The sequence below is a fragment of the Amaranthus tricolor genome, chromosome 1 (genome assembly GCF_026212465.1).
Source record: "Amaranthus tricolor cultivar Red isolate AtriRed21 chromosome 1, ASM2621246v1, whole genome shotgun sequence".
NCBI classification, from domain to species: domain Eukaryota; kingdom Viridiplantae; phylum Streptophyta; class Magnoliopsida; order Caryophyllales; family Amaranthaceae; genus Amaranthus; species Amaranthus tricolor.
The window spans coordinates 13,357,002-13,378,702 of NC_080047.1; the positions used below are offsets into that span (position 1 = coordinate 13,357,002).

A 21,701-nucleotide genomic window follows, 5' to 3' on the forward strand; every position below is an offset into this window, starting at 1 on the left:
CAAGTAATTTTATTTTAAAAAGAAGGGTCAGATAGAGTATAATGGATTTTTACAAATTTTGTGTTTTACAATTCTTTACATTAATTCTTTAGGTATTTGGAGTAGACATTTAAGAATTTTTTTTGGTAGTGTTTGGAAACCAAGAATTGCATTGAAAATTCAGAATTTAATTTTGAATTTCTAAATTTTGAATTTTAATTTCAAATTTATTGTTTGGAAAATCTAAGAATTTACAATTTCATAATTACAAATCCTAAAATTTATTTGGAATGAATGAGATTTTCAATTTCTAAGTTTCAAATTCTAATATTGTTTGGCAAAAATGAAGAATTACAATTCTTGAATTCAATAGTAACATTTAATCAAACATAATGGTTCAAAATCTTTTTTGGAAAAATATAGTCAATACCACTCTAAAGTCTAAACACATCCAAACTGTCTATATAAACAAAAATAAAATCTGAATAAAACTACTCAAGAGTTAAGACATAGTAACACCCAGTCTAATTTTTCATTTTCTGGTAGTTCCTTTAACATAACAAACTCTTATGTATCCTTCAAAAACAGCTTTGTTGCCTTCAAGACTTCATGTCGATCTAGTTCGGCAACCTTTGAAACAACATCATAAACCTCTTTGGAATCGGGTTTAGGTGGAAGTTTGTTTGATTGTAGATAATTTTCAAACGACTCTGTAAATCTAGAAATAGCATCCACGATAGAATCTTTCTTTGACCTCTTGTTAGATGATGCAGAGTTTGCCTCAGATGCACTGCAAGTTTCATTTTCTTTCTCCATAGCTGCCACAGATTCTTCATGTTGCTCAGCTTCTTGACCCGTAGCTCTATCCATGGCAAATAGTGTGCATATTTCATCCCAATGATCGATATTCTTATTTCCATAAGCAGAGGCCACGAGATTGACCTATTTAAAAAAATTACTAGATAAATATTATAAAGATAAAAAATACAAGTTATTTATACTTCTATTTATTTAGTATAAAAAGTACCACAAGCACTGATAATAATATAAAAATCAAGGGCCGAAAATAATACAAAAGGCAAAGACAAGCAAAGACTGAAAATAAGGTGGAGAATTTTAATAGATGATAATATAAAATTGAAAGTAATTAAGAACATTACTAGCAAATATTTAGATGAAGTCAATTTATGAGATTGTACCTTACAATAGGCACTCCATTCCTCGTGGTCTTCAATTGGGATAATAAGCATCTTCTTATCATCATCCCACTTAAACTTGGTGTAAGTGCGAATATCTGTGATAACTGAATGATGTTTCTTCCATACTTTGATTCGATTCTTTACATGTTCGGTGGTAGCCAATAAACCCAATTGGTTCCATAGGTTATCAGCAACAACTTGATATGCTTGTGGTTTGAATTCTCCATCGCCCTTATTTCCTTCACTGATTTGCTCAAACAAAGTGGAGATAAGTATAGCATCCATTTGTTGGTTCCAAGTAAGATAAGATCGTTTTGGTTATTTTTGTGGTACCATTGGCTCTTTTTCGGATCTCTTCATGATGAATGCTAAAAGTATGTCTCAGCAAAGGCAATCAACATTAACAAGCATGTCCTCAATAATATAAACACAAATTACAGAATATGTAGTGAACAATTACATATGAACAATTACGAGTAGCAGTGCAAATAAGGAAGCCATATGATTTTAAACAAGTCTTCATGTACCCAACAAAACAACCTACATTAAAGGCTTTAGTGCAAATAACAATACATAATTAAGTTGTTCTTTCAAATAATACTTAAGAGAGTAATAAGACTTTCAATCTAGCTTAATATCTACAAGCATTTAAGACATTTAGGACAAAGATCTCCTAACTAAAATCTCAAGTAACATGTCTCCTTCGCAGTTGGTATTCTTCAAATATATTTTGAGCAAGATTATCTCTAAACACTTTCCACTCATTACTTGATTGCGTACTAATAATGTAATCATCTTCTACATCTTCTTCATCAATTGTCTCTATATTTAGTAAATCTTCATCTACCTCATTAATAAGACTTGTTTCATCCATAATTTCATCCCTCAAAAAGTTATGAAGAATAAAACAAGCATTGATAATTCTAATTTGAGTCTTTTTATCATAAAAACTTGGATCTCTAAGTATACTCCATCGCTTTTTCAATAACCCAAAAGCCCTTTCAATTGTGTTTCGAGCTGAAGAATGTTGTAAATTAAAAAGCTCTTTGTAATTTGTTCGAGTAGTGCCTCTCCTCAAATTCAAATGGTGCCTCATACCTCTATAAGGAGCTAGAAAACCTTCAGCGTTAGCAAATCCCAAATCCACAAGAAAATACTTATCTGCATTATATAATTATTATACATATATTAGCATTTCATTTTACATTTGGTGTAAATTATTAGGTTGTTGTTACACATATAAAGTCTTACTTCTAGGAATCTTCAAACCATTAGGCCTTTGAAGAGCATCACGAAGAATGCGTGATCCGAAGCAGAACCTTCCCAACCAGGCAAAACGTAAGTAAAACGAAGATTTGAATCACATGCAGCTAAAACATTGCTGCTAATGTCCCCCTTTCTATCTCGGTAGCGAGCTCGATCCTTAGTAGGCACAGTCATTTTAATATGAGTCCCAACGAGAGCTCCAGCAACGCCCTAATATGGTTTATGCTAGTTAATACTACAAATCAAACCTCCTAAGAAAGTAAAGACATCAATTTATTTTTAATACTATAACTTACCTCAAACCTATTCCACTTTGTATCCTTTGTGTAATTGCTCTGGTTATTACATGGTTTTATATAATACTTTCCAAGCTTGAGTAGTGCTTTGAGGACTACATGAAATTGTCAACTAATAGTCTCTCCAAAACGAGCAAAGGTTGCTTGTATTATTCTATTTTTCAAATCATGTGCAAGAACATGAAGAAAAATTGCAACAATTTCTTTCACTGTAACATATCTTGTAGTCACTAAACCACCCTTGGATTGTAAAATATTGCACAATTTTTCAAAACAACGTTTGTCTAGACGTAATTGCTCCCTACATATTCTATCATTCATCAACGTGTCCATCCAAATTGTTCATCTATTCATACGTTCTTGTTGATTCCATGTTATTTCCTTTACTTCATACCTCAAATCAAACCAAGCCACAACAACAGTCATGAAAAAAACTACAACCGCCATAACAACTTTCTTATCTTTATCCACATTCTCCCTTGCACGTTTTCTGGACTCTTGAATACTAAGTTGATCAGACATTGTTCCCACAGAAAAAAATTTGTCACTTAGGATACATGGGAGTATTTTGCAATTAATAAGTACTTACAAATTGTATAAATTATTATTAACATCAAGAATCTTTGACACTTCTAGTAGAAGTATATGATTTAACTTTTAACCCCTTAATAATGTAAATGAAGTATGTGATTTAACTCCTTACAAATTGCAATTAATAAGTTACCACTAATAACTGATAGACAACGAAGTACTGCAAACCTCTATAAATTAATGCTAATACACCATTTGTGCTTTTGAGAATGATAGTATAGCCTATTAAACTTATGCATTAAAATAAAAGCGTAATTATCAAAAGAAAAAATTCAAAATCAACAACTTACAAAAATATATAAAAACTAAATAAAAAACCAATTTTGTAAAGAGCAAAATGCTACAGCCTACAACAATCAAAAGCAAAAAAAAAAAATTAAAAGAAGAAGAAATCCAATTGAATGGAAACCCAGAATTCAAATTGATGTACATGGCTTTAACAGTCATAATAATAATAATACCTGCAATTTAACCATAGAATTATATATATATATTATTGATAAATGTTTAATTGAATTACCAGATTGATCATAAAGAGATTTGGATACTTTTGGAAAAATCATGTTTCAAAGTCCCAAAAAACATTGGGTTGTTCTTCCAGAAAGAGAGGAGTGGGACGACGATGACAATCCCATGCTCGAGTATGGATGGTCCAATACTGCCGAGACAGATCAATTCAACAAACGGCTCTTATAACTATTGTCAAGGACAGGACGACAACGACAACTTTCCAGAAGAGAATGGATGGTCAGTTAATGCTCCTCCCGAACAGAATTTCCCAAACCCCTCAAGGATGAAGATGAGTGGTCTGATGGCTGGAAGTAAATTTCTTGTAATTGTTCTAAAATCTTGCGAATTATAATTGTGTAAGGAAATGCAGCGCATCTCACTATTACGCTGATTTAGACCGTGTTAAATCGAAATTTACAGTTTGTTATGGGCGAGTTTCGACGAGTTCCAACGAGTTCAAACCAGAAAGTACAAACCATACTTTTTTATCACCATTGTTAATGACAGAAGAGAAATAAAAAGTAAGAGATGAAGCATACCTGCAAAGCAAGGACGAAAATCTTTGGAGCAATGAACACCAACAACAATGGTGGATCGAGGCAAATAGGATTGGAATTGAGAGAACACAGCAGAGATAGAAAGATGAGAATAGGGTTTCTGAAAGTGGGAGAAGGAACCTGGATTTGAAATGATAGGTCATGGGCTATCATTTTACCATGGGCCAAAAAAAAGAGTATTGGAATTAGATTAGAATTGGGCTAAATTCTGGGAAATTCATGACCTCCCAAACAAGTAAATTGAAGCAATTCCAAATTTACAAATCAAATGTTCATTACCAAACAAAGCGTAAGAGATCACTATCACTTTTAAGTCTTAAATGATTATTTTAATTCTATAATAAGTGATCATTTTAAAGTTATATGGTTACTTTAAAATTATAAGTGACTACTTTAAGATTATAAGTGATCAATTTAAGACTAAAAGTATACATTAAGTCAATCCAATAAAAATTGTTTCACCGTAAAACCTTTTCATTTGAAAATTTTCAAATTTTTTATTACTATTTCAAGATTGAGACGGTTTCATAATGAGACCTCTTATTAATGAAATGACCCATTAATTAAAAAAAATAATAAAAAAACTAAAACATTAAAATGACTGTTATACTTCCTAAAACCAAGCATATTATTTTACAAATTACATTATCCCTTATAATTTAATTTAATTAATTAATTTTTTAAATACACATAATTTAGACTACTTGTGTAGGCCCGTCTCATTGTGAGATACTGAGACGGTCTCATACAAAACACATTGTTTATCACTATAACTATTGATATGATTCCGAATCTGGGTCCAATTAAAAGAATGTTTTGAACCTGGGTCTGACCAGGCCCTACCCATATCAACCCAAGTTCATTTCCTATCAAGTAGCCACTCTTTATGTATAGGCCAATACCGCACTGAAAGATTGAAAAAAATAAGATAAATAAACAATTTAATTCCGAATATAAGATTCGGGAAAACTTATGTCCCAAAATAAGCTTCCGTACATCCAAGCCTAGCCTCGGGTAAGTCGCTGTTAGTAACAGCGAATGAGGAGAAAAAAAAAAAAATTAAAAGGCCCTAAGTCGCTGTTAGTAACAGCGACTTAAGGAGTTGACCAGTCAACCCCTTAAGTCGCTATTACTAACAGCGACTTAAAAAAAAAAAAAAATTTTTTTTTTTTTTAAAAAATTTTAATAGTACTATACTTGAAATCGCTGTATTTTTTTATTTTTGAAGCAGGTCGTTTTTTAACCTTCAAACAGATATTTAATAGTAGATGAACTAACTATATAAACTTGTTATTGTTTGATTATTCTTCCGATGTGGGACTGTTTTCTGGAACACATCAAAATAAATGAAACCAAAAATTAGCTCACGAATAGAGCACCGATGTGGGACTAAGTTATTGAAGAGGAAGACATCCACCATTGAAGAAGACCACTATTTGTTCTACCTCACGCTTAATCTACTCTCCCTTTCACTGATTAATTCCTATCAAATACCAAACTATTTGTTGCTGCCTATTAGTGAAAAATGTTGTGGCCATACCAAATATTGCAAACATGGCAGTTGATAAAGTCCAAAACCAATGACCAATCAAAGGAACATAGTCACATAGAAATGGCCAGCAAGCAAAGAGAGAACAAGAAGATCGAGCCTTATGGTACATGTAATGAAACTCAGACAGAACAAGAATAGATAGAAATCAATTATATCTGAAACTACATGTTTCTCAACAAGTAATGAAGCAAGATCATTTTAACACCAAGTATATAGAAAAAGCTCCAATTTTCCCATTGACTTTGTAGATAATTGGGTCTTATCTCAGTTGGAGCATCTACATATCATGGGTTCAATTCTCGTTGCCCCATCCCACAGCCCTCCACTTCCCTTGGCCTACCCAGTATTAAAATTATGTCAAATTTAGAATTTTCACACATACCTTCTTAGGTGATGTTGGCCGAGCTGTTTTAGTGGCAGTTTGTGCTCTCATTGCACCAGTTTCTCTTTTCTTTCTGGACTCCTGCAAACTGGTGCAATGAGAGCAGCATGTGGGAGAAAGTTCAGTTGGAACTCTAAAAGATAACAACACAGGCGATGCAACAGATGTTAACAAGGATGGAGAAAACGACTGGGAAACTTATTCCAACTATTCACATTATGACAATCAAGGAGAAGAGTACAATTACTACGTGGATGACGATGAGTTCTTTTGAGATGACTTGGTCTTTTTTCGTTGTTTAAAGAATAGATATATACCGAAACGATACAGATATGCAGCTTACTATTTGATAGGAATACAAAATGCAACCTTCTGGTATGTCCATTCTTTAAACAAGAGCGAGCGCGATTAGTTTATAGCAGTAGTTTTGCATCGCACTCATTGACGATGTTTGTTGCCATTGTACGATGGTAGTTATTGACGCTGAGCCTCTATTGTTTCGATTCTCATAATCGAAACAGATCTGTAAGAGGGCGTTTTTGCATTATACTAAGTTGCCTTCATCAACCTAACATGGATCACAAGATCAGTAATGTACACAATTAGCAAGGGATATGAATAATTTCAGTACCTCAGTCCCACATCGGTGCTCTATTCGTGAGCTAATTTTTGGTTTCATTTATTTTGATGTGTTCCAGAACACAGTCCCACATCGGAAGATTAATCAAACAATAACAAGTTTATATAGTTAGTTCATCTGCTATTAAATAACTGTTTGAAGGTTAAAAAATGAGCTGTTTCAAAAACAAAATAATGCAGTGACTTCAAGTTCAGTACTAATAAAATTAAAAAAAAAAAAAAAATTTTTTTTTTTTTTTTTTTTTAAGTCGCTGGTAGTAACAGCGACTTAAGGGGTTGACTGGTCAACTCCTTAAGTCGCTGTTACTAACAGCGACTTAGGGCCTTTTAATTTTTTTTTTTCTCCTCATTCGCGGTTACTAACAGCGACTTACCCGAGGCTAGGCTTGGATGTACGGAAGCTTATTTGGGACATAAGTTTTCCCGAATCTTATATTCGGAATTAAATTGTTTATTTATCTTATTTTTTTCAATCTTTGTACCGCACTAGTGACAGCGATTGACCCATATTTAAACACCTACTAAACCAACTCCAAATACAAAAACAAAACTTCAAAGTTCAATTCTCTAATAAAAGTTTCATTAATTTTATGGATTGGATTTGCAGTAGCATCAATATAATATGGAAACTCTGCTTCTTAGGAAGCTTGCTTGGCTTCTTAGCTCTCCTAATTTTTCTCGATCAAAAAGGAAAAATTATAACCTTTTCTGCAACAAACACTGTGCAACAATTCAGTTCATATCCTGAATCACAGCCTCCTTCACATACTTCATCGTCCGAGGCTGCTGATGGGTATTCAGAGGCACCTGTGCCGAGCATGATCGGCATGGCTCCCGTGCAGGACAACCCATTAGTTGATGCACCAGAGGCACCCCTGCCGAGCATGATTGGCCTGACTCCTGCGCAGGGCTACCCATTAGTTTATGCACCAGAGGCGCCTCTGCCGAGCATGATTGGCTTTGCTCCCGAGCAGGACAACCCATTAGTTTATGTACCAGAGGCGCCTCTGCCGAGCATGATTGGCTTGGCTCCCGAGCAGGACAACCCATTAGTTTATGTACCAGAGGCGCCTCTGCCGAGCATGATTGGCGTGGTTCCCGTGCAGGAGCACCCATTTATTGATGCGTCAGTGGCACCTCTGCCGAGCCAGCGCATGATTTTTATTAATAATGATGCGGCCAATTTGTCAAATATTCCTTTAAAAAGAGAGTTACCTAACCCAACAAACATGTCTGGTGATGAAATAAAGTGCAATATGTTTGATGGAAGATGGGTTTACAAGCCCGATGTAAGGCCCATCTATGATTCATTTAAGTGTCCTATCATTGAAGAGAAGATGAGCTGCCAAAAGAATGGAAGACCTGATTTTGACTATGAGAAATGGATTTGGGAAGCTAAAGATTGTCATATACCATTGTAAGTATTGAGATTATAGATAATGAAATAATTATTATATTAAGCTAATCTTATTTCCTAATGGGGTGTTTGGCAAAGTTTGATAGTTTGTAGTTGATGCCTAATAGCTGATTACAATAGCTGATTTGATCGGCTGATTTTAAATCCGCTTCTTTAGAAAACTTATTTAAAATATCTTACATATAATAATAAACTGTTTCAATCAGCTAATTTACCAAACATTAGCATTGGATGATTTAACCACAAAACCCTCTATTTGAATCAAAATAAGTTAAAATTGCTTAATTGTTTTGCTAAACACCCCCAATGTTAAACCTGACGAGTACCTCGAACGACTTTCAATTGGTTTTAGTAGTGAACCTACTTTAAATTTATATGTAGGTTACCTCTTTTCGTCTTTGTTTGAGTTTTTTGAGCCTATTTTCTAAATTCTATCAATCAACTAATATGTTATTAATTAATTTTATTGTTCTTGATTAGGTTTAATGGAAAACAAATGTTGGATAGATTAAGAAACAAGAGGATGATAATAGTAGGAGACTCATTAAACAGAAATATGTGGGAGTCTCTAGCTTGTCTTCTTTATTCATCAATCCGGTCTTCTAGAAGAGTTGAAGTTCAATCTAAAAACCCACGTTATAAGGTCTTGAAAGCAAAGGTAAACAAGATTAATTTATGGTAACTTTGTATTTTTGCACTTTTTCGATTATCAATTGTAACCCGAGCATTCCATGCTAATTACTACCATAACATTATTCAAGTTTTTTGCCGTTAAATCCTTTTAAAAACCAATTATGGTCAATATGTTATTTATTTCCTTTTAAAAGAATTTAACGGTAAGATAACGACAAAAACTTGAATAATGTCACGGTTGTAATTAGCATGAAATGCTGGGGTATCATTGATAATCAACAAAACACAAGGGTACCAAAGATAAAGTGCAAAAATACAGGGGTACTATTGATAATTTCCATATTTATTATTACTATATAATCTCTCTTTTCATTTGTTCTTCTTATTCACTTTTATCGCAAATTCTAATGTAAACTTAAAAATCAAATAATTCTAGTTGTGATTTATTAAAAATTCTAAAAAATTGATATTTAAAAAATATTTACTAAGACGAATCTAATAAGATTTCACGTGAATATGTTTTTTCATATAAATCGATGAGAAATCATACTCAAAATTTAACACTAAAATTCTAACATATAGAGTATATAAGATTGCCTTTTAAGTTCATGGTTATAAGTGACGTTTTTATGATTTTGAAGGATTATAATGCAATAATAGAATTTCATTGGAGTCCATTTTTGATTGAATATGATCCAAACCATAAAAGTGGGAAGAAAGTTCTTATTTTAGACAAGCTTTCATCAAATTCAAAGCTATGGAAAGGAGCAGATATTATGGTTTTCAATTCAGCACATTGGTGGAAGCACAGTGGAAATTTGAAAAAGTAAGTAAACCTCAATACCTTTTATTTTCCAATGCAAAAAATACTTTAATAATATTTTATTATTTCAATATTATTTAATGATCGATTAATAACAATCAGCCACCTAAAAATGCTCTAACATACATAAATTATTAATTGATTTTTGTGTATAGGTTTAGATTACGAAATACGTAATTTTGCTTAAATTTGATTGAAATATTCTCCAAAAATTTATTATATTTGTCAATTTTAGAAAATATTACAAATTATATTTCAACAAATTAAACTATTTTCATAATCTAAATCTATACACCTAGTGCATAGGTTAGAAACAAACCGTATCTATTATTAATAACTAATTTGATAAATATAATTCATTATTATGTCTTGTAATGTATGTCACCTTTTATAATGGTATCTAAATATATTAAAATGGCATTAGATCTAAAAGTACTTCTTCTTGTCCTTAATAAAAGGACCACTTTTTTTTTTTATTAATATATGGTTATAATTACTTGCAATATATTATTTTGCTAATTTTATTATAGAAAACAATCACATTACCCTCATTATTTGTATTTCATAATTTTTAAAATTTAGTTTTATAATAAATTTTAAAAATTAGACTTATATCTACCCAAAATTAAAAATAAAAAGAAAATTACTGGGATTAATAAGAAAATCTATAGAATTAATATGAGATATCTAGATGGCTATTATTTAATATAGATAATATAAGTGAGTTGCTTTGACATGTCACATGTTCTTCATCAAGCCTCTTTATATGTACAAGATAATAAATAGTAGTATGATGTGGGGCTTAGTTGAACTCATATTTTTTTATTAATTAATTAAAGTTTTGTCAGCCAATAATTATTGTTTTTAGATAATTAATTGATGTCTTCACGTCAGTTGCCAGAAAAAATGCCGTGCTTTATTATTTCTTAATTATGTATCGTCAATGGCGAAATTTGGGTCAAGAGGTAAAGATAGAGATTTTAGACTTTAAATTTCAGTTAAAATATAAGAGGGGCAAAAGTTTTAAAGGTGTAATCTTTTGATTAGAAAAATACAATTCTTTTACCATTAATTCAATTATTATTTTATGATATATTTATAATAGTATCCTTTTATATATATATATATATATATATATATATATATATATATATATATATATATATATATATATATATATATATATATATATATATATATATATTGAAGAAATATATAGTACTCCTTCTATTCATCTAATGTGTTCCCATTTGACTTTTTATCATTTTTAGGTGGTCAAATGTAACCATATATAAAAGGAAAAAGTATAGTGTTTTTAAATTTTAATAGGGTAAAGTGGGGTTAATAAGTGTAAAAGTGTTAAAAAAATTAAATTTAGTAAAGATAGATTAGTAAAGTTAACATACTCAAAATAAAAATGAGACATTCTAGATGATTTGACTAAATAAGAAAAAAAAAACACTTAAAGTGAATAGAAGGGAATATATAATTGAAAAGAATGTAAGGGACGAAGCCCCTCCTCCGCCCCTTTGATGTTTGGCCACTGCTTATGCTATTTCAAATTGTTATTTGTTTAATGTATTTTGTTATTTATACTTATTTTGCAGAGTTTGCTAAATATATTATATTAATTTGCAAGTTAGCTTTTTTAGTTGGCTTGTTTGATAAGCTGAAAATATTGATTGTTTTTGTTGATTTTTAAGTTAGCTCAAAACAACATTGGCTTTTAAGCTAGCTGAAAAAGTTAGTTGTTTATGGAGATATTTGGTAAATTTAAGCATTGATTATTGGATGTTTATTAAAGAAAATGTGGATTAACAAACCAAAAACCAACAACAACTAACTAAAGTAGCTTCTTTATTTTGGCTTAATTTTCCAAATACTTTTTTGACTGTTTGGACTAACCAATAAGCTAAAAGTCAAAAACTAACAAAAAAATCAATATAAAAGCCAACTGCCACACTCTTTTTATTTACAAACTCAATATCTCATCTGATTACACTATAATACTTTTCTTTAATTTACTTATTTTTATTATATTTTTCATAAACAAAATAACTAATCAAAAATTAATATAGAGCAGGACATTATGCAATATAATAAAAAAATTGTAAATTTTCACTTAGCATCTCTATAGAGTTTCTTTAGATGTGAATATTCTATTGGTTTATATTGGCTTACGTGCCAATTAAAATTAACCAATATGTTATTTTTAATCATTTAAAAAATTAATTAAATAAAGTTATTTACCATATTTAATAACAGAATCAACCAAATGATTCTAGCTAAAACTAATAACGTTGATAACAGGTGGTTTTGGAGAATTCGATTATTACTGTAGAGCAAAACTAAGAAAGAACACAGAAAACAAGATCTATTCATAATGAATTTATACTAATATATTGACAAATCAATAAATCAATTATTATTAATTTACAAGACAATTTCATTTCACATGTTTAAGGTTATTTACAAACTATTTAAGTTTATTATACAAATAAAAAAAATGTCATATTACCATATTTTAACAATTATTACTTCATCTTTAGTATATAGTATGTTAATTATTAATATCTTTGAAAATTATATTTATATATATTTTTATACTAAAAATTTCATATACTGCACAAGTTTTTTACTAGTAGTATTATACTTCCTTCGGTTTTAAATAGCTGTTAAGTTTCTATAACAACTACTCTTCATCAACTGATCTTATTTGGTATAAATTTTTCCATATATAATGTAAAATATATTCAAATGAGATCTTATTTTATTCGTCTTAATGTATATTTTCATAATATTAACGTTTTAGAATTTTTTTATGATATGAAATTAAAGCCATTAACTATTAAAATTGAATAATATGAAGAATAGAAGTGTAACAAAAGGAAAGAAACTAATTTGTTGCAATTTATGATTAATAGTCTATGCTTGCAATCTCACTTTATCACGTGTAAGAGCAATTACTTGTAACAAAGCAAATACAAGTGGGCGATTATATAGGTCAAACTTCTTTGTAATAAAAGGTATTTGAAATTTGACATTTCCCATGTTCGATGCCTCACCTTTTCAATACTCCTTTAACTAATAATATTCCTGAAAGCATACACGTTCTCATTCACCAAAGATCATAATTTAGAGTTGAATGAATCTTTGTGTGTGTTTGTTGCAGGAACTATGTAAAAAAGTTATGAATAACAATAATAAACAATTAAATAATGAGACCAGATTTAAGGTGGTTTACCAATTTTGGACAACATATACGATTCTAATCTAGGATAATATTAATATGTCCAATGAACAATTACAAAACTTAAAAGAATTACAAATAGAAATTTAGGGGACGTTTGGATGTTGGCATTTACATTGGCTTTATGGTTGATTAAACAGATAAATAAAAGTATTTGCTAAATGACTTTTAAGCCAATTGAAAACTAGCTTTTAAGTCAAAATAAAAAGATACTCCAATTAGTTTTTTTTTGTTGGCTTTTCGTTTGTTAGCACTTAACCCACTTTTTTCTATTTAACAACCAACAACTAATACCTAAATTTACAAAACATCTCTATAAACAGCTGACTTTTTCAGCTAGCTTAAAAGCCAACAAAACAATCAACATTTCCGGCTAGTCAAACAAACCAACTAAAAAAGTCAACAACCAACAACTAACAACCAATTATCAAATACCTCCTTAATATAGGAAGATAGGAGCTAATCGGGGAACGAACTAGCACTAAGATAGAACTTTACAATTAGACTTTTAGCACACTTTTAATATGAAGGAGTATATGTAGAGAGACATAGAGCATCAAATGGGGTAGCAGCTATGCAAAGCACAAAGGGTCGGTAAAGGTCACTAAACTTGCAACAGACTCTGCCCGTTCGAGCTGTTTTGTCGCTTGTTTGAGCATGTGCAGGGCCAACACTTCTATGTTGGTTTCTTGCCTCTTCCATGTGTCTTATGGTCCCATTCGGTCCCCCAACACTCCTACACTTGTCCAATATTTGTATCCTTGCACTCCAAGGCCATCCTTGCGCTTTAAGGCTCAACTCAACCAATGAGTACATTGTACATTGTATAATGTAATTCTCCCCCATCCAATCCCAAGATATTACTTAGTACTCTTCTTACCTACATTAACATGTTTGATTGATACTCTTAGTCTTGTCTTAATTACTTGGTGAATCAAGTCACCTATAATCTTGTTATTAATTAATACAAACCAAAATTTAGCCTGATAGGTATTCAATATAATATGAGTCGAAAAAAACCTATGACGACAACCTAAAACTAACGTGATTTTATACCAACTGGTTCTATGGCTGACTAGACTTGATATTAACTGAACCTGCATCTGACCCAACTCAATATCGATTTGTATAACAAGATCATATTCATTTAGCTAATCAATTGATCGAACAATCTTGTAAATCTTGTATAACAAGCCCACCTACATTTTGCAGATGGGATACATTACTATACAATGGACAAATGTTGGAGGGGATTCCTTTAGAGCGAGTGTACGAGATTGGGATGAAAACATGGGCACGATGGATCCACAAAAACGTCGACTCGAACAAAACAACCGTGTTCTTCCGAAGCGTTTCGGCACAACACAATGGCAAGCCACATTGCTACAACGTAACACAACCTATAACGTCTTTAAGTAATTCCACCTACAAAAACAATTTTCCAATGTCTTTGATCAACATTATTGAAAATATAATCAGTGGAATGAGTAAACCACAAGTAAAATACCTAAACATTACAAAGTTATCTGAGTATAGAATCGATGCACATCCATCATTGTATAGAACATGGGAATGGAAAATGTATACCAAAAGTCAAAGCTTGATTCGGAGTTTTACTGATTGTAGTCATTGGTGCTTACCAGGATTGCCCGATACTTGGAATCGTTTGTTATATGTTGCTCTGTTTTTTGATTTTTGAGGCTATTTGTCTTGCTCTTACCATTTTTATAGGTTTTTGTTTATCATTATTTGTTTCATGTCAAAGATACAATGTACTCTACCCTTATTCTTTGTTTAGTGGATTAATATGCACATTGTAGAACTAACTAGGTTTTTTCTTTGTTAATAATAGAATAGATATTATTGTAAATTAATTACATTCCTATTTGTGTTTCATATGAAGATATTTATTATGAATTTCTAGTAGTATATTTCAGATAAAAATAATTTCATTGCTCAATGCCATCGAGCTCCCACCTTGTTTATAATTGTTAGTGATAATAATAAAAAGTTATTTTTAATTAATCATTGACAGGTAAGAAACAAATATCTGCAATATCGTATAAATAAAGAGTACACAAAATTATAAAGAGGTTGTTATACACTAGTATAATTTCAGATAAGTAAAATCAATCAACTGTTTACATGGTCATTGAACTAAAAAAAATCTAAATCTTCCCCATTATTATAGTTATCCTATTAAACTATTAATAAGATTTCAAACAAAAATAATTAACTAACTAAGAAAAAAAAGTGTAAATTAGAATTAAAAGTAGGAAAATCCCCTCAAATGTCCAACAAAATAGAAGCATATAACAATCTATTCCAAGTATCTGGCAATCCCGGGAGACACCAATGACTACAATCAATAGGTCGTTTAAGATTATCTTCAACCTTGTTAGGACTATTGTTCATATCCATATCATAAATAGAAGGATGAGCATCCATTCTATACGCAGAAAGCTTGGTGATATTCAAGTAGTTGACTCTCAATTTTGTCATTTTTTTGGTTAAGTTTTCAATTACGTCCATCAAAGATTTGGGGAATCCCTTTACATCATATGCATCAATTAATGGTTGAGTTGCATTGAAGCAGAAATGAGGATGGTAATGTGTAGGGGATACACTTCTAAAATACACGATTGTTTTCCTTGGATCCACGTTTTTCTTTATCCAAGATGCCCATGTTCTCATTCCACGTTTATAGGCTACTTCTTTTGCCATGTCTTCTACTAGCTTTCCCTTGTACCTAAACAAATCCCACCTACAAAACATTTATTGATGTCATAAGAGATGTTAATACAATTAATTTAATCAAAAGTTTAAGCTGTTGGTGATTTACGAAACAAAAACTCATAACAGATGTTGAGGCTTTGTTCATTAATTTACATATTATGCAATTTATAGGTATGAGTTGTCGTCTTTTATCCCTGTTCAAAGCCGATGATGGTATTGCAATTTATGGTCTAAAATCAAGTAATCAAACTAAATTATAAAATAATGTAAACAAGCGTATAAAGTAATACTTATGTTCCCTTAATTTTTGAGATCTTGTATCGTGTATCTTGTACATGCCCAAAAGTACCCTGGTTGACCCCTAGATATATTTTATATTATTGTGTACTAGAAGTGAAGAGTGTATGACATTTAAACCTTTGGGTTGTAACCTATAATCACATTGACTTATAATACCATTTTAAAGTAATCATTTCAATTTTAAACTAAAAATTTAAAGTAATTGTTGCAATTTTATAGTATATAAATATTTAATACTCTATCAAAACATGAAGAATTTGATAATTTTCTTGATATTCTCATCGTTCAATTGATTTATTATTACAACTTCTACATATTTGCCGCAAATTTATTTTTTTTTTCAAAAATCTCACAAATTTTATCATTTATTTATTTTTTATTCATTTTGCAGTTACAGATTAAGAAAATAAATTTTTAAATTATTGTGATGGAAAAAGTAACTCTTAAAATTATATATTACTTTCATTTTGAAACATTTGCAACTGATTGTTAGAGTATATAACATATTTGAGGCTTTAACTATACATTTAAGCTTTAGGTTATGTTGATTCTTTGACATGGTATCAGAACTGGGTTAAGTTTATAATTAAAAATGCAAAATATATAATATACTGTGACATTGATAGTGACATATTTAGTTGAAAAATATTACTCCCTCCGTTTCGCAATGAAGTTCCCAAAAAATATTCACGAGAATTAAAAAAAATAGAATATTTTAGATGATGGATATATTATTTAATTGAATGCTAAATTTGATTGGAGAAAAATAGGGACTACAAACATTAGTTTTATAAATTTGGAAAAAATATAGAGACCACACCTAGTAAAAAATTAGAATTTATAAATTTAATGGAAAACATGTACTATGAGGAATATAAAAATGTTTAATTGAAGTTAGTGGAGGATATGTGGGGTACATAAGCATTATAAAAATATTAAAGTGAATATGAATAAGATTATTTTTATCCAAAATTTGTGATATAAATGAAAAAATTCTCTATAAAAACAACAAATAAAACACCTAAAATAGCAAATAGAATTTTCTTTAAAGAACCGAGGAAGTACTATTTATTACAAAAATAATATAAAACGGAGGATTATATAGTGTGATGAAATTAATGAAGGGTAGGTACTTACGATCTTATAGCTTTCCCATGTGTCCACCAATGGGCAGAGTTGAAAACCATAAAATCAGCGCCTTCCCATTGCTTGGAATACGGTGATATTCTGTCTAGATTTAGCACTCTGCGGCCGCTTACGTGCTTTTTGTCCAGATCCACTAAAAATGGGGCCATATAAAATTCTACTGTGAAATTATAATCCTGCATAACAACCATAAATTAACCATTAAAAACATTATTTTTCATTGAATTACACGAGTCTAAATATGTTTATATAAAATCTTATTAGATTTATGTTGATATATAAAATTTTTGTCTCTCTGTTTGTTAAAGTTATTTTTATTTGTCTTTTTGATTTACTCGTATTTTAATAAAGAATCTTTATATTTATATTATAAATTTTGGAAAAAAATTAATCTTATATATCCTCAATTTAATATTTTAATAATGTCTATGGTCCACATATATCTTTCATCAAGTTTATTTTAACATTTTTATATTACTTCTGATCTTCACGTGTTTCCTACTAAATTTATAATAACATTTTTTATTAGTTGTAGCCTTTATATTTTTCATAACTGTCTTTTAATATTTTTAATTTTTTTTTTTGCTTTTCCTCCATCAAATTTATTATTCAATAAAATAATATATATATTCATTTTCTAAAAGATTATATTTTTCTTAATTTTCGTAAACATCATTTATAGGGAATTTTTTGAGTAACAGAGAGAGTAGTATTATATTCTCTTATATTTTAATTTACTGTCTCATTTGGTTTGACACCAATTTAAGAAAAAAGGGAGACGCTCACGCTACACCTACATGGGACTATATACGAGGAGTAAGGGAAAAAAATAAGGGAAAAATGGTGATTTATGGCAAAGAGTTGAATTTTATAGGGACATAAGTAAGGGTAAAATGTTATAATTAAGAAAATGTGATATTTAACGTGAATATGGCCAAAAAAAAAGTGAAACATTTAATTAGAATAGAAAAAAGTATTTATAGATATTAAGTTTTAAATTATCACTTAAAAACTATGTGAGAAGCAAATGTAACAAACTTAACAAAACAGATAAAGTAGAATTTAATTACCTTGGCTTTTAAAGACTTAGAAGCGGGCAAATTAACAACTTCAACAGTGGATGAAGGTATTGAAGAGTAGAGAAGGCAAGCAAGAGATTCCCACATATTTCTGTTTAATGAGTCTCCAACTACAACCATCCTCTTATTTCTAAGCCTTTCTAACATGTCTCTTCCATTAAACCTAAAATCACATGACATATATATATCAAATTTTATCCAATAATAAAACTTTTTATTAATTGAGTAACATAAAACTTTAAGACTTATGATCACACTACTTACATTTTGATTATAAACATCACAAGGTAAAGCTAGTGTAGATTATTCTCATATATATATATATATTTAATAAATTAAAGTTAGTTATTTTTCTAACAATTACTAAGATATAAAGTAAACACTTTTTCATTTTAGTATATAACATCTAAATTAATGAATTATAGATTGATATAAAACGATAATTACATCTATATATATAACAATCAATAATGTCAAACTTATAAATTATCACTAATCAATTATAAAAAAATTCAACAACTATAAAATTACTTGTTATGATTGAATAATATATAAAACAATTTGTCAATTAATATATTATATTTTTTTGTTAAGTGTTATTTTATTTATTTTGATTTTTATGTTTATTTCTGTCTCATACAATAAAAAATTATTTTATAATTGCAATTATAAATATTAAAATAATATATTAAAATAAAAAAACAACTGAAAAGAAATAAAATAATTGTAAAGCGGGTGACGATATTGGTGACGACACTTGTGGTCGCCATTATCAGCATAAAGTGGCGACGACGCAGGTGACGGTCAAAGACATTGCCATTTACAAGGCCATGACCAGAGTGGTCGCCACCTACAGAAGAAATGTGGTGACGAGCTTGGGCGATCACCAGGGCTGTCGTCCTTTTTGGCGATAAGCTGAAGTCAAATTCTATTTAGTGTTCATTTATATAGCGACGTGATTTAACACGACTGGAGTCAAATTTTGTTTAGCGTCCATTTATATAGCGACGTGATTTAACACGTAAAGGGTGACACTGTATATTGTCGCTATGTATACAGATAACACATCCAATAGTACTAAATCCTTACAAAAGTGGACGCAAAAAAGAAACGTTAACTTACAATGGTATATCACAATCTGTTGCTTCCCATCTCCACTTAGCATAGTCAAAATCCGGGCGACCATTTTTTTGGCAAGTTACACCAATTTCCAGAAAAGGGCACGTCACTGCATTATAGCTAGGTTTATCTTCAGCCTTATAAACCCATCTTCCATTAAACATATCGCATTCGGCATGCCCTTTTTGCGTCGGTTTTTCTTCTAACATGCTGCTAATGTTTAAACTTGGTTCTTCCACCGGATTAAATAATGTAACAATGGGTGTTAAATCTACCAATGCATTTTTAACACCTAAAGTATTTGTATTGTGTTGGATTTTATCCATGAAAAGGAGGATAATAAGAGACCCACATAAACACCCAAGAAAGAAGAGTTTCCATGTGCTTAAAATGGTGGGTTTCACTTCCATGACTTTGGAAAGTAATCCTCTTACTTCATTGTTGCATTTGGTGCATTAATAATGACGGAACGAATTAATAAATTAACTAGCCTAGCTAATATAATATTTCCTTTATTGAGACAAATTGTCCCACTTGATTTCATATTTTAATTTTGATATAGATGTTAAAAAATAATTTAGTAGAATCTTGTTTAATTCGTCTAGACTATTAATATTAAGTTTTATTAATTTTTAAATTATGCATAATTAGAAATATTTAGGATTAATTTAAATTAGTATTTGATCGAATGTAAAAACCAAATAAAATAATTGGTGTGAATTGAAAAGAATACCAATTTGCTTATAATTAAATTATCATTTTTTTTCTTATTTTTCTACCTATTTAATACATGGGACATTTGATTAATGTAGGGGAGAGTATATTTTTATAAATATTTTAAGGTCTATAGGATATCATATTGAGATGTGAACTCGCTCTCCCAAATACTTCTAATTTGAATACTTCCAAGGTAAATTTGTCTTTCCTAGGTCAATTAAGGCTTGACTTAATATTTTTAAGGGTATCAGAATTATAAGTTGCTAATGACTTCCAAGTCCAGCAAAGCCTTTGATATTTTGTGATTAGACCTTCGGTCATGTGTGTAAGTTTTTAGTCCAATTATTTTCAGATTATTTCGATTTTAATTGGTTTTGTCTATGATTTATTTGGAACTAGCCAACAAATCAAGAGTTTTTTTTTTTTTTTAATAAATCTTAATATTAAAAAATTTCCAACAAAATATATTATAATATTTATTATTATATAAAAAATATTTTTTTTTTCAAGAAATTCTACTCAAAATATAGAATTTTACTAGAGCTGGTCCTCACTAGATATAATAACACGAAATTAAAAAAACTCTAAAATTTGAAAAAACTGGTAAGATTATCAGATTCAAGTTATGATAGAGTTTAATCTTTCCATATATTTTTGAGTTAAAATTTAAGCTTATGATCTATTAAATTTCAATCGGACATGATATTAAATAATAAAAAATTAACGATCTACTGATACTATTAAGTCAACGAAATCTTATTTGGATAGGGACTTTGTGAGCTGGAAAAGATAGCGAAAGTTCTAACAAGATTCTTAGTATTGTTAGTACTTGCCCAAATCAGTTGCATTTGTAACGTTTTGCTCTTGAATTAAGTGTAATACTTTTAAAGACACTTTTTGTTCATCGATCTTTGAAATATGTATTATTTCTTGTAATAATATTTTGATCGTTCTAGTGGTCTACATTACACATTTGATAATTGTATTACCAACTTTTAAAAATTTAGGGACTATTTGATTTTCGATATTTACAATCGGTAATAAGTAATTAAGTAGTTATTATCATTTCAACTTATTTGTTAGCATTAAGGGATAAGTAAATCAATTACTTAGGGGTAATAAATTTCATTACTTTGTTGTCATACTAGAAGTAGCAATAACAAATTCATTTTTTATCCTCTTCTATCATCCCATTCTCCCTCTACACTAACGGTCAAAGAAATATATGGATGTGGCAACAATACTCCAATGCTGATGCACCACCTCACACGATCTCTTTCTATTGATTCCTTTTGCCCTCCTTGTACAAAACAAATTTTGATTATATCTGTTAGGAATTGTTATGCATTCGGGCCCATTGTGTTTTATAGTTTGGGTTAGCTTTGTACTAGAGTTTTTTAAATTCTGTTGTATATATACCTTGCATATATTGAATTACATTTTCAAGGGGTTAAGTTTCCCTACATGGTATCAGGTTTAGGTTAATTTTTTCCCGCTGCATTTTCTTTTC

The 21,701-nt window shown here is 30.0% G+C and overlaps 2 protein-coding genes across 2 annotated transcripts; one reads left to right on the plus strand and one right to left on the minus strand.

Moving 5' to 3' along the window:
* Nucleotides 1–7,470: 7,470 nt before the first annotated feature.
* Nucleotides 7,471–14,965, plus strand: LOC130828209 (protein trichome birefringence-like 36). Its single transcript, XM_057694068.1, has 4 exons — nt 7,471–8,388; nt 8,869–9,046; nt 9,663–9,847; nt 14,307–14,965. Exons 1-4 carry the CDS (start codon nt 7,562–7,564, stop codon nt 14,791–14,793), a joined length of 1,677 nt encoding a protein of 558 aa, XP_057550051.1. The 5' UTR covers nt 7,471–7,561; the 3' UTR covers nt 14,794–14,965.
* Nucleotides 14,966–15,210: 245 nt separating this feature from the next.
* On the minus strand, nt 15,211–19,882 carry LOC130822898 (protein trichome birefringence-like 40). The gene is made up of 4 exons (XM_057687692.1): nt 19,478–19,882; nt 18,347–18,518; nt 17,268–17,452; nt 15,211–15,858 (listed from the first exon to the last, which is right to left on the minus strand). The coding sequence occupies exons 1-4, from the start codon at nt 19,798–19,800 to the stop codon at nt 15,381–15,383; spliced, it is 1,158 nt and encodes a 385-aa protein (XP_057543675.1). The 5' UTR covers nt 19,801–19,882; the 3' UTR covers nt 15,211–15,380.
* Nucleotides 19,883–21,701: the final 1,819 nt, after the last annotated feature.